This window comes from Diabrotica undecimpunctata, chromosome 5 (assembly GCF_040954645.1).
Source record: "Diabrotica undecimpunctata isolate CICGRU chromosome 5, icDiaUnde3, whole genome shotgun sequence".
Classification (NCBI taxonomy): domain Eukaryota; kingdom Metazoa; phylum Arthropoda; class Insecta; order Coleoptera; family Chrysomelidae; genus Diabrotica; species Diabrotica undecimpunctata.
In genome coordinates this window covers 107,214,636-107,229,648 of record NC_092807.1, presented here as the reverse complement: position 1 = coordinate 107,229,648, position 15,013 = coordinate 107,214,636, and the positions used below count along the sequence as shown (strand labels likewise).

Below are 15,013 nucleotides of genomic sequence, written 5' to 3'. Positions count from 1 at the left end.
AATGACTCTTACGACTGGTCCAAAAACGCTAATTTAATAATTAAAGTACCCAGGAAAGCAACGAAATAATTAAATTACCACGTTAAATATGGACATTTTATAATAATTTTAATTTGTATACAGATTATTATTTAAAATACAATTTAGGATTTAAATTAGTATTTTTTAATATATTTGGATATAAAAGAGTTTTGGATATTATAGATATCTGAATCTTTGGCACTGATATCTTCTAGTAATTTGAATTAAACCAAAACCAACATTTTAAGAACTCAAAATGCAGGTGGCATCAAAATACCATTTTCCTAAAATACCTTGATGTTACTCTGGTTCTCACGTTATTGTTTGAAACATGTTGTACAAAACTAAAATGTAAACTAACGAACACAAACAATAATCTTCGCAAAATTATTAACCAAAATTGAGACGCACATTTTATAGTATTTTAATCTGTGTCTTAGCTACATAATATGCTGCATCATAACAGGAGGTATCAGTACAAACTAGACATACATATGTAACTTTATGAGTCAGTAATAATCACCAATAAATGTCTACGACCCACATTTATCACTAAGTTCTACACTATTGTTAGTATTACATCAAGTGATATCAGTAGAGAACTTGCTAGACATCTAGAACGAAAGAAACAAATTGAAGACTCTCGAGATTCACTCTATAATCACCAGCCAACAACACGAAGACTTAAATCTGGCAACAATTTTCTAGCCAGATTAATCTATCTACAAAATCCACCACAAAGAACTTGGTTTCTTCTACTGTAGTCCAAATTAAGTCTTGGCATTGTTGATTGATTGATTTCTAGTTCCCTTTGCTCTTTTAGTGTTTTTTTATGTTTATTTTAAAGCATAATCGTCGCTCTTCTAAATAGTTAATATGTTTCTGTCGCCTTCTTCACTCTACAGGAGATGATGTTAATTTTATCACCGTAGGAGTAAGTTTAACTTGTTTGTTAGGAAATTGTCTCTTTCGATATCCAGGTATCCTCTTGTGTGGAATTTCCCTAGTCTATGTTGAAAACTCTCAAGGAGAGGTATCCTGTCAGTTTTAATGCTCAAGTATGAAAAGAATATAGATTAGTGAAATTTGGTGAAAACACATGTTACTACCACCAATCCCAACGATGCCATTGATTAAATATAAAACACGCAACAACTTGTTTCAAGCAGCACAAGACAACTTAGTATGAGACTCTCTTAATCTTAGTTAAAAGTTTTGCAATTAAGTAATTATTTTTAAGAGAGTTTTATAAAATGTTCAAAAGACTTACCTCGACCGTTTTTAACTGATCAAAGCGTTCGACATTCTGCGGACTTATAGCCAGTTTCCAGATAGCTCCAGTTACTGCCGCCAATAGTGGTTTATCTTCCTTGGTTTTTGGATCCCTTACCATCTTGACCAAAGGATCTAGACCACCCGCTTCTCTTACCATATCTCTAATCAGAGCGTTTTCTCCACATCTGAATATGGTTTCGGAGCAGTATCTTCGGAGAGCTGGATATTCCTAGAATTTTTGATTAGGATTTTTAACGTTTAAATTACATTAAAATTGTAATGGTTGTGAATGATTTTTTGACCTTTGTTGAATTAAAAAAAGATGGTACAGTGGGCGGTACAGTAGTCTAGCGCGAAGCTTCATACTATGTTTTTCTAGTTTTAAATAATATTTTTAAAATTAAATAAAGTAATTTTAATATTTATTTATTATTTATATTTTAAATAAATTATATTTTATTAAAAGAATTTAATAAATTATTATTTTCTCCTAACGCCACCTGCTAACATATTAACAAAGCATACGTTGTTTACTTTTGACAGACCTGTCAAATTTAGACAAAATATTAAATTAATAATAAAATATAAATAAATATCATTTCATAGTAAATTTAATTATTATATCAACTAAATGTTTAAAAATAATAACTCTATTTATATAAAAATTATTTTAAAATGAAAAGTGCCATAAACATTTAAAAAGATGATTCAATATTGTTATTAACTGGATAATATTTATGTCTTTTAAATTTTGACAATCGTTAATCGAATCTTTTATTGATATTCTTTTCATTTTTTACTTCTCATTTAATGACTGTAATTTGTTAGTTATTTTTAATGCAGTTTTTAATCTAAACCTGCTTAAAATAAATATATGATAACTAGAAACTAATTGATCGAGAGTAGTGAATCGATGAACCGCTATTTCGTGACGCTACCCGTGAAGCCTTCTCGTGGCGCTAGTTCCGTGACGCTCTCGTTAGTATTTTACTATAACGAAAAAAGTAATACAACGCCAGTATAGAAGCTGGCTTTAATGGAAAACTGGTAATATTTTTTATTCGAATAGTCAATGCAGCGGGTTAGATGGATCGTGGCTGCTGTTGTAGCAACGCTTTGCTATGCGAAGGCCAAGGGTCGCTCGCGCTCCTACCTCTAAATCTCCCTAGTGTATGCAGTGTCATTGTTGTTTGAAATATGTTACCTGTGTTTTAAACGATTAACAGTAACAATCAACATCAAGTATTGTATCTTGTTACTGATGTGACAAGTTACATCAGTAACAATAATTATAAATGCAGTAACTGGCGAAACTGATGACAATATTTACAAGAAATTTAGATAATTTTGGATCAGTATGTATTTAAAAAAAATAATAAACTATTAATGTTAAAAAATTTAGTAGTTTGTCTTTGATTATGCCTTATTTATTCTCTTTAATAAAAAAAAATGTTCTGTTTTTTGACATTTTTGGACTCCTTTCAATGTTAATGCTTATTTTAATCTTTTTGCTTATCTCTTGCCATACGAACTATTTCATATACATATGCTACTATTTTTGTTGAAAAGTGGGCTATAGTTTATTTTATTCCGCTGGTCTTGACTGTACCTTCTACTGCTATATTGAATATTGTGGTTGGCAGGGAATCGCCTTGTTGCACTCTTGTTTCTATTACAATTGTGTTTGTAAAACCTTCTTTTGTTTTTTTTTATTTTGGGATCCATCCCATAGTCCTTTTTGTTAGTCTGATTAACACAAAAATGCGATTTTCGATTTCGTTAAATAATTTATTTCTTCCAATAGAGTGAAAGGTTTGTCTGGAATCTACGAAGAGACTTTTGAAGTTATACTTCTATACCCGCGCTCCACGTTGGAAATTTGTACGGGAGTGAATCGGTGAAATAATTACATATGTAAGATAATGAGTAAGAGAGAGATAGAAAATATATTTTCTCTCTCTTCCTCTCTCGAGAATAAAAATGTTCCTTTTGTATATATATTTAATATTATATATATTCTATATATATATATATATATATATATATATATATATATATATATATATATATGTAATATATATGTATTATATATATATATATATATATATATATATATATATATATATATATATATATATATATATGTAATATATATGTATTATATATATATATATATATATATATATATATATATATATATATATATTATAAGTATGTTGGAAATATCGGGTATGTGGTCTATATTGAATAAAAATCTTTGTTTTTTCTAAAGCTCAATATTTCGCCATTTATAGCTTCATCTGGAGTAACTGTAAAAAACAAACATTTCAAAACACTGACGTACACTTAGATTTACAATACTTACAGAAATTACAAGATTATACACATAAATAAAATTGAATATTAAAATAACATTATTGCTGATGTATATGTACATTCAATAAAATGCATGTTAAAATTTAAAATATCTTTGAGCACGTTCGTTAACAATAAATAAGATGGAACAAGTAAAAATTATTTCAAAATGCAAAAAATAACAATGTAAGAAAACATTAGAGGAATAGTATTTCTTTAATTAATCATTAAGGCTAGTTAGTATGATTAATCATTAAGGTGAGTGTAGTTTTAAATTTTGTTTAATATATTGCAATATATGTTGCTTAATTGCACCGTGTCTGTTTTATAATTTAAAGTTTGTTTATTTTTGTTAATATGGTACATCTCCAAAACTAACCTACTTTTGTAATTTTCAGTCTGTGCCAAAATATGAGCATTGTTGTAGTCTAACAGATGACCGGTGTTCTTGTAGTACTCGACAACAATTTTTTCCTATGCGGCAATCACTTTTATGCTGTGTGATACGTTGTTTTAGCCACTGCGATGTATGGCCAATGTACCTTTTTTCACATCCTAGACACGGTATTTCATATACCACATTACTCCTATGTAAGGTTGGTACTGGGTCTTTAATTTTAGAAAAAAGTTGTTTGCTATTTATGGTATTGTATTTAGCTATATTAATATTGGAAACATCTTTAAATATGGATATGGCAGACTGAGTTAGACCGTTAATAAAGGGGAGTTTTTTGTATTTGATTGACTCATTGTTAGAGTCAAGGACAGGACCATCAGAAATTACTGCTGTAAATGAGTTTTTTTTAAAATATGTTTAGGATAGCCGTTATTTCGAAAAAATTTGTATAATATGTCCAGATTTTTTTGTAACAAATTATCATCAACAATGGACATTACCCTGTTTTTCATACCCAATACTGTATTATATTTTTGACGAGTGGTGTTGTTTGAAAAGTAATTCATATACCTGCCCGATGCTGTTGGCATTTGGTACCAATCCAATGTCAGAATGTTGTCATTTGTTCTTATTACCTTTGTGTCTAAAAATGGTATACTAAGACCTGTCTCGGTTTCAATTGTGAGCTGAAGATGTTCATTAAACATTTTTAATTCATTTAATTATTAAATGTTTGTTTCTTAATCTTGTACATTTTAGAATCTTGACAAAGGCAAGGGTTTCCTGCTGAAACGTTGATTTCTATGGAAAATAAAATCTAGTTCCACGTTTAATATAATTTATTGAACCTAAACCCAAGAAAAACTAATTTTATATTTTATATATATATATATATATATATATATATATATATATATATATATATATATATATATATATATACATATATATATATATATATATATATATATATATATATATATATATATATATATATGTATATATATATATATATATATATATATATATATATATATATATATATATATATATATCAATCTTTGCGTTCTCTACGATACTTGTGTACTCTTGACCCCAGCTATTATAATTTACCTTTCAATTGCCTTGCATTACTAATGTCATTTTCTTGATAATTAAGCTATTTCAAATTGACCAATTAATTATTTATATACGGCATTCAACCATTAGTATCAGTTATGATCAAAATATAATTCTATAATATCCAATATACCTTTAAATTACTAGTTTTTATAAAAATGTATTTTTATAAATCATTAGTAGGTATAGCATATTAAGTAGTCAACTAACTTAACCATTCGATGGTTGTACAGACCTTGAACGACCTTGAGCATATTCGAAAATGATGGTGAAATTTACTTATTTTCTTATTTTAATAACTCATTCACGTCCTTGAACGTTTTACCTGACATACAAGTCAAGTAAATACATTGTGAGGTTTACTCTGCAATTATCTCAACTTTGTTTAATAATAATAAATTTTGAAAAAAGTTTTGATGGCTTTGTTTTTGTTAGCAGAAGCATCTGTAAATATTCTAAAGGGTTTAAACACAGCTACCTAAAGTTATTGTAGGTGGCTGTGGTTTAGATAATATCGTAAATGATTTACAAATTTGACAATATTATCGTAACTTTGTGAATAGTAAATGAGCAAATAAATAAAGATAATCAATAATATACCTACAATATACAGTTAGTAACATATTTATGTTGTAATAAAGAAAACTGACTAAAACAGAAACAAAGACGAAGAAAAGTAGCAAGAAATAAACAAAATAACCTGAGAGAACCAGATCCAATGTAAAGAAGTATAATTCCTTGATATGAGAAACAACATGACACTTTTAATCTATACAAAAATATCAGAGCGTAATAGAATAAATCAGCTCAGAAACAAATGACTTAATACTGGATAAACATTAAAGAATAAAAAAATAATACAGAGGCTATTTTAGATTAATACATGGCTTAGTATTCATCCTTATCAAGCAGAAATATAGCAAGTGATTGCGATGTCAGCCAAAGACAGTTTTGAAAATTCTTAAAATGTATATAAATAGCATTCACATAAACTGCAAATCATTTACAAACTAATGGAAGACGATTCAGACAGACAAAGGAAATATTGTGAAATTATGACTGCTACTGTTAAACAAAATCCCGATAATAGAAGCATGTTTGATTTAAAGATGAAGTCACAGTTCATTTGAATGGCCACGTTCACTTTCAGAATGTCAGCTAATGTCAGAATAAACTAATAACTGCAATAACCGACACAGTCACAAATAGTCCACAATATTCACCAAGACATCACATTTCAGCAAGACGGACCTTCGTCACACTATGCACGCAAAATCCGAAATTATTTAAGCACCCTTTTTCTCGGACGATGGCTTGGATGACGCGATCCCATAGAATGGCCACCTTAATGTAACCTAAGGTTATACTTATTCTGGGATAGCACTGATGATGGAATAGTTATTCTGAAAACTTTCTGTGATGTAGCCCAACAGCGTTTTAATATACACTTTTTATTAAGGAATTTTTAAATCCTTCCTTTTTTTGAGATACGCAATAGCATCTCTTCTACTTTTTGGTCTAAAGGCTTCTCGCATATTTTGTTGTTTTAATTTTTTTTCATGAGTATGTTCTAGTATTTCGGCACCGACAGTATACATTTTAGCTTTACAGGAGCGAATGGCACATCTTCAACACACTTTACCACTTTTTAACTCTTTATATTTTGTAAATTTCTAAGATTCTATCATTAATACAGGTTTTCTACGTTCATTAAAACTTTTAGAGTATTCCATAATGTTTGGCTTGTGTAATGTATCAGCCACATACCTAAGGGAAACAACCCCACCCCAAATGCAATCTATAATCAGTTAGCCCGGTATGTAACAAGTCAACATAGCAAGAAAATAAAAAAAAAACAAAATAAGGGTTAGTTAGCCTAGAACAAACAAATAATTATATTTAATTAAATAATCATTATATTCTCCAAATTAAAGAAAGAATAAAAAAATGTTTAACGCATACATTTCAAATTAAACAAAGAATAACAATTTGACCTAGTTTAACACAAGCTCCGAATGTTTAAAAATTACAAAATGTGAAGACCTTCGTTGAAAAATAATAAAAACGAAGCAACACACCAACGATAAGAATTGAGCTGAGTTAGGAAATTTCACATGGCATGATCCATTTTAACACGTGGAGCAGACGGCATAATCAGCAAAAACGGTAAGAAGCAAAGCTCCACTTCGGACTGTGACGAAATAATTTAGGGTACGCGTCGGCGATACATAAAAACAAAAGAAGTTGGTCAACGAGGCAGTAGGGCGCTGGCGACCGAGCCAGGCAGTAGAGTTCGGGCAACCGAGCCAGAGAGTACTGTTCGGGCGAAGTACTGTACAGTTTGAACTACAAGGCGTATTCGTTAGCTAGGGCCTAAGTACGCTAAGGTAACGAACAATATATACTAACTATTTGGGGAAACACTTAATAGTAGGTTGTCCGCCTTTTAACTCCCTTAGTAAACACTCTTCTCGTCTCCCTTCGCAAAATTTAATAACCAATACTAGCTTTCTTGTACATCTTGTGTAGTAGTTGTAAATTTACGTTTTGTTAAATACATAATAAGTTGGAAGTGGCTTGTTTTTTTTACCGTTAGATAGAGACAAGAAGAGAACACATTTTTGCTTTGTACATCTTCCCGGCTTCTAACACAAGCCAATAACCTATGACTCTCTACAGGGCTGCATCGGAGTATCCTTCAGCCCCTATTCTGTTTTTTTTCCTATCCTCTTGTAAATCCGCGAGGGCGAAATCATAACCAATTCGAACTAGTGGACCAGTATGTAAATCCGCTCGCAGAGGTAAATCCCAGTAACCATATAGGACGAGTTTATTACAGCGGTTTATTTTAGTGGTTTTATTCTTTTGGGAGTGATCCTTTCTCCCCTTAGCCGAATTTTACCATACTTACCCAGGATATTACACTTGCAACTTGCAAGTAGTTATTACAAAATGAAAATAAATTTAAACTTTCCTAAACTCAAGTTTTTCTTTTTCGGAAATTGGAATCCCCTGTTCGAGTGTCATCAAAGTACCGTAATCAGCATCGGTAGAAATTAAGGGTACGATTATCTTCTAGTACCTGTTTGGGGACGATTTGAGAGCCGACAAATTTTTTAATATTTTTAAAACGCCGAATATTAACTATACCTTTTAAAATTTCCAACAACAAATTTGTGTTTTCTATCTCATAAAGTCATTAAAGGGATTATATTGTTATTTTTATAGTGTTAAATACCCAGAAGATCTAACAGCGACGTGTATTTCCATTTAAACTACGAATAAATGAGTATTTCTCTCCGATATTAAAGGGATTTTCATATATTGTAAAATACCAATAAAATTTAAATGGATTGTATCCAATTTCTGGCTTTATTTTAATGTTTTTATATATTCTGGATTTGCTTGATATGCACTTCGCTTGTGCCGCTGGTTAATAATCAAACTCCGTGCGAAAACAAAACTGATTTTATTTTGAATTACACAATACATGAATATATATAACGCTTATTAAGTATTATGTCCGCTCGCTCTAATGTTGTGTCACCGATCCCGTCTCGTACTTGAGTGCTGTCTTCTTTGGGGTGCCTTAAGGGACTCGCCTTATCTTCACATATGGCACAATATATCTCCCTACGCCACTATGTTGCCGGATTGTAAAAATGCATACAATAAACTTGAATTAGATAGAGGCGTGAACATGGCCCCCGCCTTGGCAAACACTGCCAACAAAATCGTCTGCTAACGCTAAATGTTCAAATGTTTAAACTACACTTAGTCCGAAACGGGTAGCGGACACACCTTGGAAAAAGAACGAGTTATGATACCATTGTCTGTCTTTATCCTAAAAACTCTGGCTACACCATCACTGCCGCGTAAAAGTTCGATCACGCGACCTAACTTCCACCTTAATGGAGGTAAATTGTCCTCTTTTATGAGCACTAACGTGTTTTCCGCAACTTCACCGTTAGTAGTAGTCCATTTCGTGCGTTTTTGTAGTTCGGAGATGTATTCTTTGTTCCATCGTTCCCATATATGCTGAGAAAGCTGCTGAATATGCTGGAATTTTGAGAGCCGATTAACTGGAACATGACGCAAATCTGGATCTGGATTGGTAATAAGTGGTCTTCCGATGAGAAAATGTGCAGGAGTTAATGGGGAGAGATCATTTGGATCACAGGATAAAGGATGAATGGGTCGGGAATTTATTATAGCTTCAATCTGCACAAGCAACGAATAAAATTCCTCGAACGTTAAGTGCGCGTTTCCCAAAACCCTATGCAAATGATGCTTAACTGTTTTTACTCCGCTTTCCCACAGTCCGCCAAAATGTGGAGAATAGGGAGGTATGAAGGACCACGAAATATTATTCTTTAGCAAGGATTCTCTTATCGCGGGAGTGTGCTGCTCTAAAAATTTGCTTAACAATTTTAACTCCGAACTAGCTGCTATAAAATTGGTTCCATTGTCGGAGACCATCTTTTGAGGCTTGCCTCTTCGCGCAATAAATCTTTTAAAGGCCAACAGAAATGATTCCTTAGACAGTTCTGTAACTAATTCTAAATGTATGGCCTTCGTACAAAAACAAATAAAAAGACACATGTAACTCTTTATTAGTTTACAACCTCGACCCTTTCTATCGCGAATTAAGAAAGGGCCCGCATAATCAACACCTGTTACAATAAATGGTGGGCCACCTGCGAGACGCTGGGCAGGTAGGTCACCCATTATTGGCTGAATGGATTTAGATTTTAATCTAAAACATTTTACACATTTGTGTACGCTACGTCGCGCTAAATTTCTTCCTGATAACGGCCAGAAAGTTTCTCTTATAGTTGCAAGTAAAAGCTGAGGACCAGCATGCATAAGATCCTTGTGAAAATGATTAAATATTAACGATGTAACTATATGATCTGCCGCTAAAATGATGGGATGTTTTTTGTCATATGTAAATTTGGAATGCTTTAAACGCCCGCCTACTCTCATGATGCCCTGATCATCAAGAAATGGAGATAAATTTATAAGTTTGCTGTTTTTATCTAAAGATCCCTTTTGGTTCAAATGCTTTATTTCATTAGAAAATGACTGTGATTGACACAGCTTTAGAATACGATTAAATGCAGAATGTATTTCATCCAAAGAAAGGGGTTCAGAAGTTCTTTCCTTATTTTTACACATGCGGATGAATCTGAACACATATGCAGCGGTTCTTTTTAAACGTAAAATATTAGAGAAGCGCTCAAATGAAAATACTTCCGTATTCTGTGTTTCATCAAGTTTATTCGTAAAAACCTTTATGTTTTTCCTCGTTTCGCTTGTTTCAGTGGGGACAACTTGTAAATTTGGCCATTTATCTGAATCTTGCATGATCCACTCCGGTCCATGCCACCATAAGTTGCACCCCATTATTTTATCTGGTTCCACGCCTCTGGACACTAGATCTGCAGGATTATCCTTGCCTGGCACATGACGCCACTGCGCAAACGAAGTGGTTTCCTGGATCTCTGCTACGCGGTTACTAACAAACGTCTTCAATGCATTGGCTGCTGTTTTCAACCAACTAAGTACTATCGATGAATCTGTCCAGAGGTAACACGTATCGAATTGCACATTTAATGAATTTTTGACCTTATTGGTCAAACGCGATAAAATTACTGCTCCACAGAGCTCTAAACGCGGCAAGGTAACTGGCTTTAAGGGCGCAACCTTGCTTTTTGCACATAATAAGAATGAATACGACCTGCCTAACGAATCGGTAGATTTAATGAATATGCAAGCACCGTATGCCTTTTCTGAGGAGTCGCAAAATCCATGAAGTTCTAGTTTGACCTTACTAGAACATATAACATGCCGAGATATTTTTAAATTGTTTAAGCTTCCTAATTTATTCCTAAACTGTAAATAATTATTTGCTAAATGCTCCGGTATGGGATCATCCCATGAAAGACGCTCGAGCCATAGTTGTTGTAACATAATTTTCGCTATGATGGTACACGCACTTAATAGACCCAAGGGATCAAAAATTTGAGCTATGTCCGATAATAAAGTTCGCTTTGTGATTATATGGCCTAGAGATGAACTTATGCTATAAAACATAGTATCTGATTGCGGTGAGTACAATAATCCCAAAGTTTTCGCCTTCTCGTTTTCACCGAATTGAATAACGGAACCCGTAGTTAAATTATCCGGTATATCTCTTAATATTTCAGGATCATTTGAATAGAATTTACGCAATGTAAATCCTCCGCCTTTGAGGACCTCAAAAAGTTGTTTACATACCTCGCGCGCTTTCTGTTTTGAATCAAAACCTGTCAAAAGGTCGTCCACATAAAAATCGGATTTAATAATGCTAGCAATGTTAGGATTTTTAGCTTCTTGCTCCTCTGCCAATGTCATTAGACATTTAATCGCTAAGTAAGAAGAGCATTTCATACCGTACGTAACTGTTTGTAACTGAAATATTTCAATCGGTTCTTCCGGATTATTTCGCCATAAGATACATTGTAAGGATTTTTGATCATCTGCAACCAATACCTGACGGTACATTTTTTCTATATCCGCACTAACTACATATAAGTGTGTTCTAAAACGCAATAAAATGGAGAGTAAATCATTTTGTAAGGTTGGTCCGGCCATTTGAATACTATTTAATGAAATGCCGTTTGTAGTTGGCGCACTACAATCGAACACAACGCGCAAACGTGTCGTCAAAGAATTTTCTTTTAAAACTGGATGATGTGGCATAAAATAAAATGTAGTATTTACCCTAAAGTCTGTTGCCGCTTCCGTAATTCTGCATAAACCTTTCATATGTCCTAACTCTTTATATTCCTGGATGAATTCGCTATAAAGAGTTTTAAGATTGGCATCTTTATTCAACTTACGCTCGAGATTTAAAAATCTATTTTTTGCTTGACGAAATGAATCACCGAGTGAACTTATCGATTCCTTGAATGGCAATGATACTATGAATTTGCCTGTCGCGTCGCGTTTCACCGTATCTTCGAAATGTTTTTCGCATGCAATTTCTTCGCCCGAGAGTGCAGGTTTTCCATTGAAAACCTCTTCAAGTTCCCAGAACTTACTTAGCTGTTCTGTAACTTCGATTGTGTTTGTGAAATTACACTTAGTTAGTCGCTTTTCTGATGCTTTGTTTTGGCTGATATACGGCCCTGCTATGATCCAGCCAAACATTGTTTCTTGCATGAATGGTTTATTTTTACCTAAACTAATTCTGTTTGCGCCCAGTATTTGCCAAAATAGATCACTTCCTATCAACAATTCGACCCTTTGTGGTTTATGAAAATAATTATCCGCTAATTTTAAATGTTTAGGTATCTGCAAATCGCTAATGTTTATTTCAGATGCCGGCACGCACCCCGTAATTTCTGGTATTACGAAACAATTTAAAGTTGTATGAAAAGTTATATCGCTACGCGACTGTATATTTATTTCGCATTTGAATCGAACGGGAGATGCAATATTATTTATGCCCATGACTGATATATTCGCGCTTGTCGTTTTTAATCTAAGTTTATCGCATAAATTTTCGGTTATGAATGAGCTTTGTGAACCACAATCTAACAAAGCTCGCACTATGTATGCCTTACCTTGGCCGTCAAAAATATTAACTAATACTGTGGACAGTATAGTTTGATCTGCAGCGCTAACTGCCGAAACTGATAAATTGGTAGTGTTTAAACTACCTTGTATATTATCTGCAGATTGTATATCGCTCGTGTTTTCTACCGGTTGATGAACTAAAGCTGCGTTCTGTTCGCTTGACCTATCTGGATGCAATAACGTATGGTGTTTTGACGCACATTTCTTGCATGTTGATTGTCTACACCGCTTATAGAAATGTCCAGGTTTAAGACAATTCGTGCAAAGATTGACCTGTCTTACTTTATCAAACCTGTCCCTAGATGAAAGTTTTGAAAATTCGCCGCATTGATAAATGTTGTGTTCCCTTTTGCAAATAGGGCAACACTGTGTATTATCCGATTTATTTAAAGTTCCCTGTGATGAATATAGACCGCGAATGTTATGTGAATATTTCGTATTCCGTGAATACGCGCCCGCCTGAGAAATATTTCGTGTATTTTGCCTTTCAGCTTGATTTACCTCAAGAGATTCTAAAAGGTCCGCCCTTGATTTTAAAAACGTTTTAAAATCATCAAAACTAGGAATTTCATTATGTGTTTTGCTATTCTCCCATGCGCGTAAAGTCGATGTATCGAACTTACAAGAAATAATATGAATAAGGAGTATGTCCCACGAATCAGTAGGTAGCCCTAGCTGCTTTAACGCGTATAAATGTTTCGAAAAAATGTCAACTAATTGCCGCAATCTATTAGATGACTCTTTATGTATTGACTCTATATTAAATAAGGCATTAACATGATTGGAAATTAATAATCTCTTATTATCGTACCTTTCCCTAATTAATTTCCACGCAACTGCATAGTTTTCGGCGGTAAACTCTAATGTTCGTATGACCTGCGCCGCACCGCCCTGTAATGAACTTCGTAAATAATGAAAACGCCTTATATTGTCTAAGTACTCATTTCTGTTAACTAAAGATTCAAAAAGATCTGCAAAATCTAACCAATTATTATAATTACCATCAAATTTTGGTAACTCGATAGGTTTAAGCTCAATACAATGCCCTGTATATGAATTCTTAGAGCGCTCACTTGCTTTATCGCTTTCTATACAAGCTACTTGTTGACTATCGCGAATGATTTTTCGCGCTACCGCTAATTGTGAATAATATTTGTTATAGAATTCTTCGCGTTCCGTATATTCATCCTCTAATAATTCAAATTGAACCGTATTTTCTATTTGCCCCTGAACTTCATCGAATTCGCCCTGTAAATGTTCTATATTATTTACCATTTCAATAGCCTGTAATACTTCTAAATCTGAAATCGTTTCACCCTTAGTTATTTTATCATTTAACGCTAATATAAATTTCGAAAATATTGTGAGTTTGCATTTAAAACCGCCCCTTTTTCGCTTTAAATTCTCCATAATTTTATAATGAATTAAACAGTAAACAGAAACAGAACATAAATCGCTTGATATTCGACCCTAACGTTCTCAGAATTATCACATGTGCAGAATAAAGGTACAAAGACTGATAAATAAAAGGAAATGTGAAATGGATATGCTCACCAAAATATTGTATGTTTATTGTAACAGCTCTAGCCTCCTGGCGCCAAGAATCTTCGCCTCAGGTCTTCACAGATTTTAAACCCCCAGTTGTCCAATTATGTAACTGTCTTAAGAACAACGTTCGACAGTCTATAACGCGCTCGGGCCACTATGAATGCACTATTTCGCCCGCTAATATGATGACACAAATATGAGTTCGGAATTCGGTGAATTTACACTGTTTTAACACAAAAATTTGATGATTCGGCTCGAATAGACCATGGATTTGCTTGATATGCACTTCGCTTGTGCCGCTGGTTAATAATCAAACTCCGTGCGAAAACAAAACTGATTTTATTTTGAATTACACAATACATGAATATATATAACGCTTATTAAGTATTATGTCCGCTCGCTCTAATGTTGTGTCACCGATCCCGTCTCGTACTTGAGTGCTGTCTTCTTTGGGGTGCCTTAAGGGACTCGCCTTATCTTCACATATGGCACAATATATCTCCCTACGCCACTATGTTGCCGGATTGTAAAAATGCATACAATAAACTTGAATTAGATAGAGGCGTGAACATATTCTATTTCGTTTTTTTATATACAAAAATATCAGAAAGTTTGCTTGTTGCAGAAAATATATCAAATATGCTCTGTGCATATTTGTCTTAATCTGATGATTAC

The 15,013-nt window shown here is 33.2% G+C and overlaps 2 protein-coding genes across 3 annotated transcripts in view; one reads left to right on the top strand and one right to left on the bottom strand.

The window, feature by feature from the left end:
* Positions 1-15,013, top strand: part of LOC140441658 (SEC14-like protein 2) — a 123,857-nt gene that overhangs the window by 24,844 nt on the left and 84,000 nt on the right. The gene's annotated exons all lie outside the window — the stretch shown is intronic.
* The window catches only part of gudu (Armadillo repeat-containing protein gudu), a 74,015-nt gene that overhangs the window by 21,671 nt on the left and 37,331 nt on the right, over positions 1-15,013 (bottom strand). For both annotated transcript variants that reach the window (XM_072532520.1, XM_072532521.1), the window contains one exon: positions 1,292-1,525. In XM_072532520.1, the coding sequence (XP_072388621.1) occupies positions 1,292-1,525 (234 nt within the window). The remainder of the gene's footprint in view (positions 1-1,291; positions 1,526-15,013) is intronic.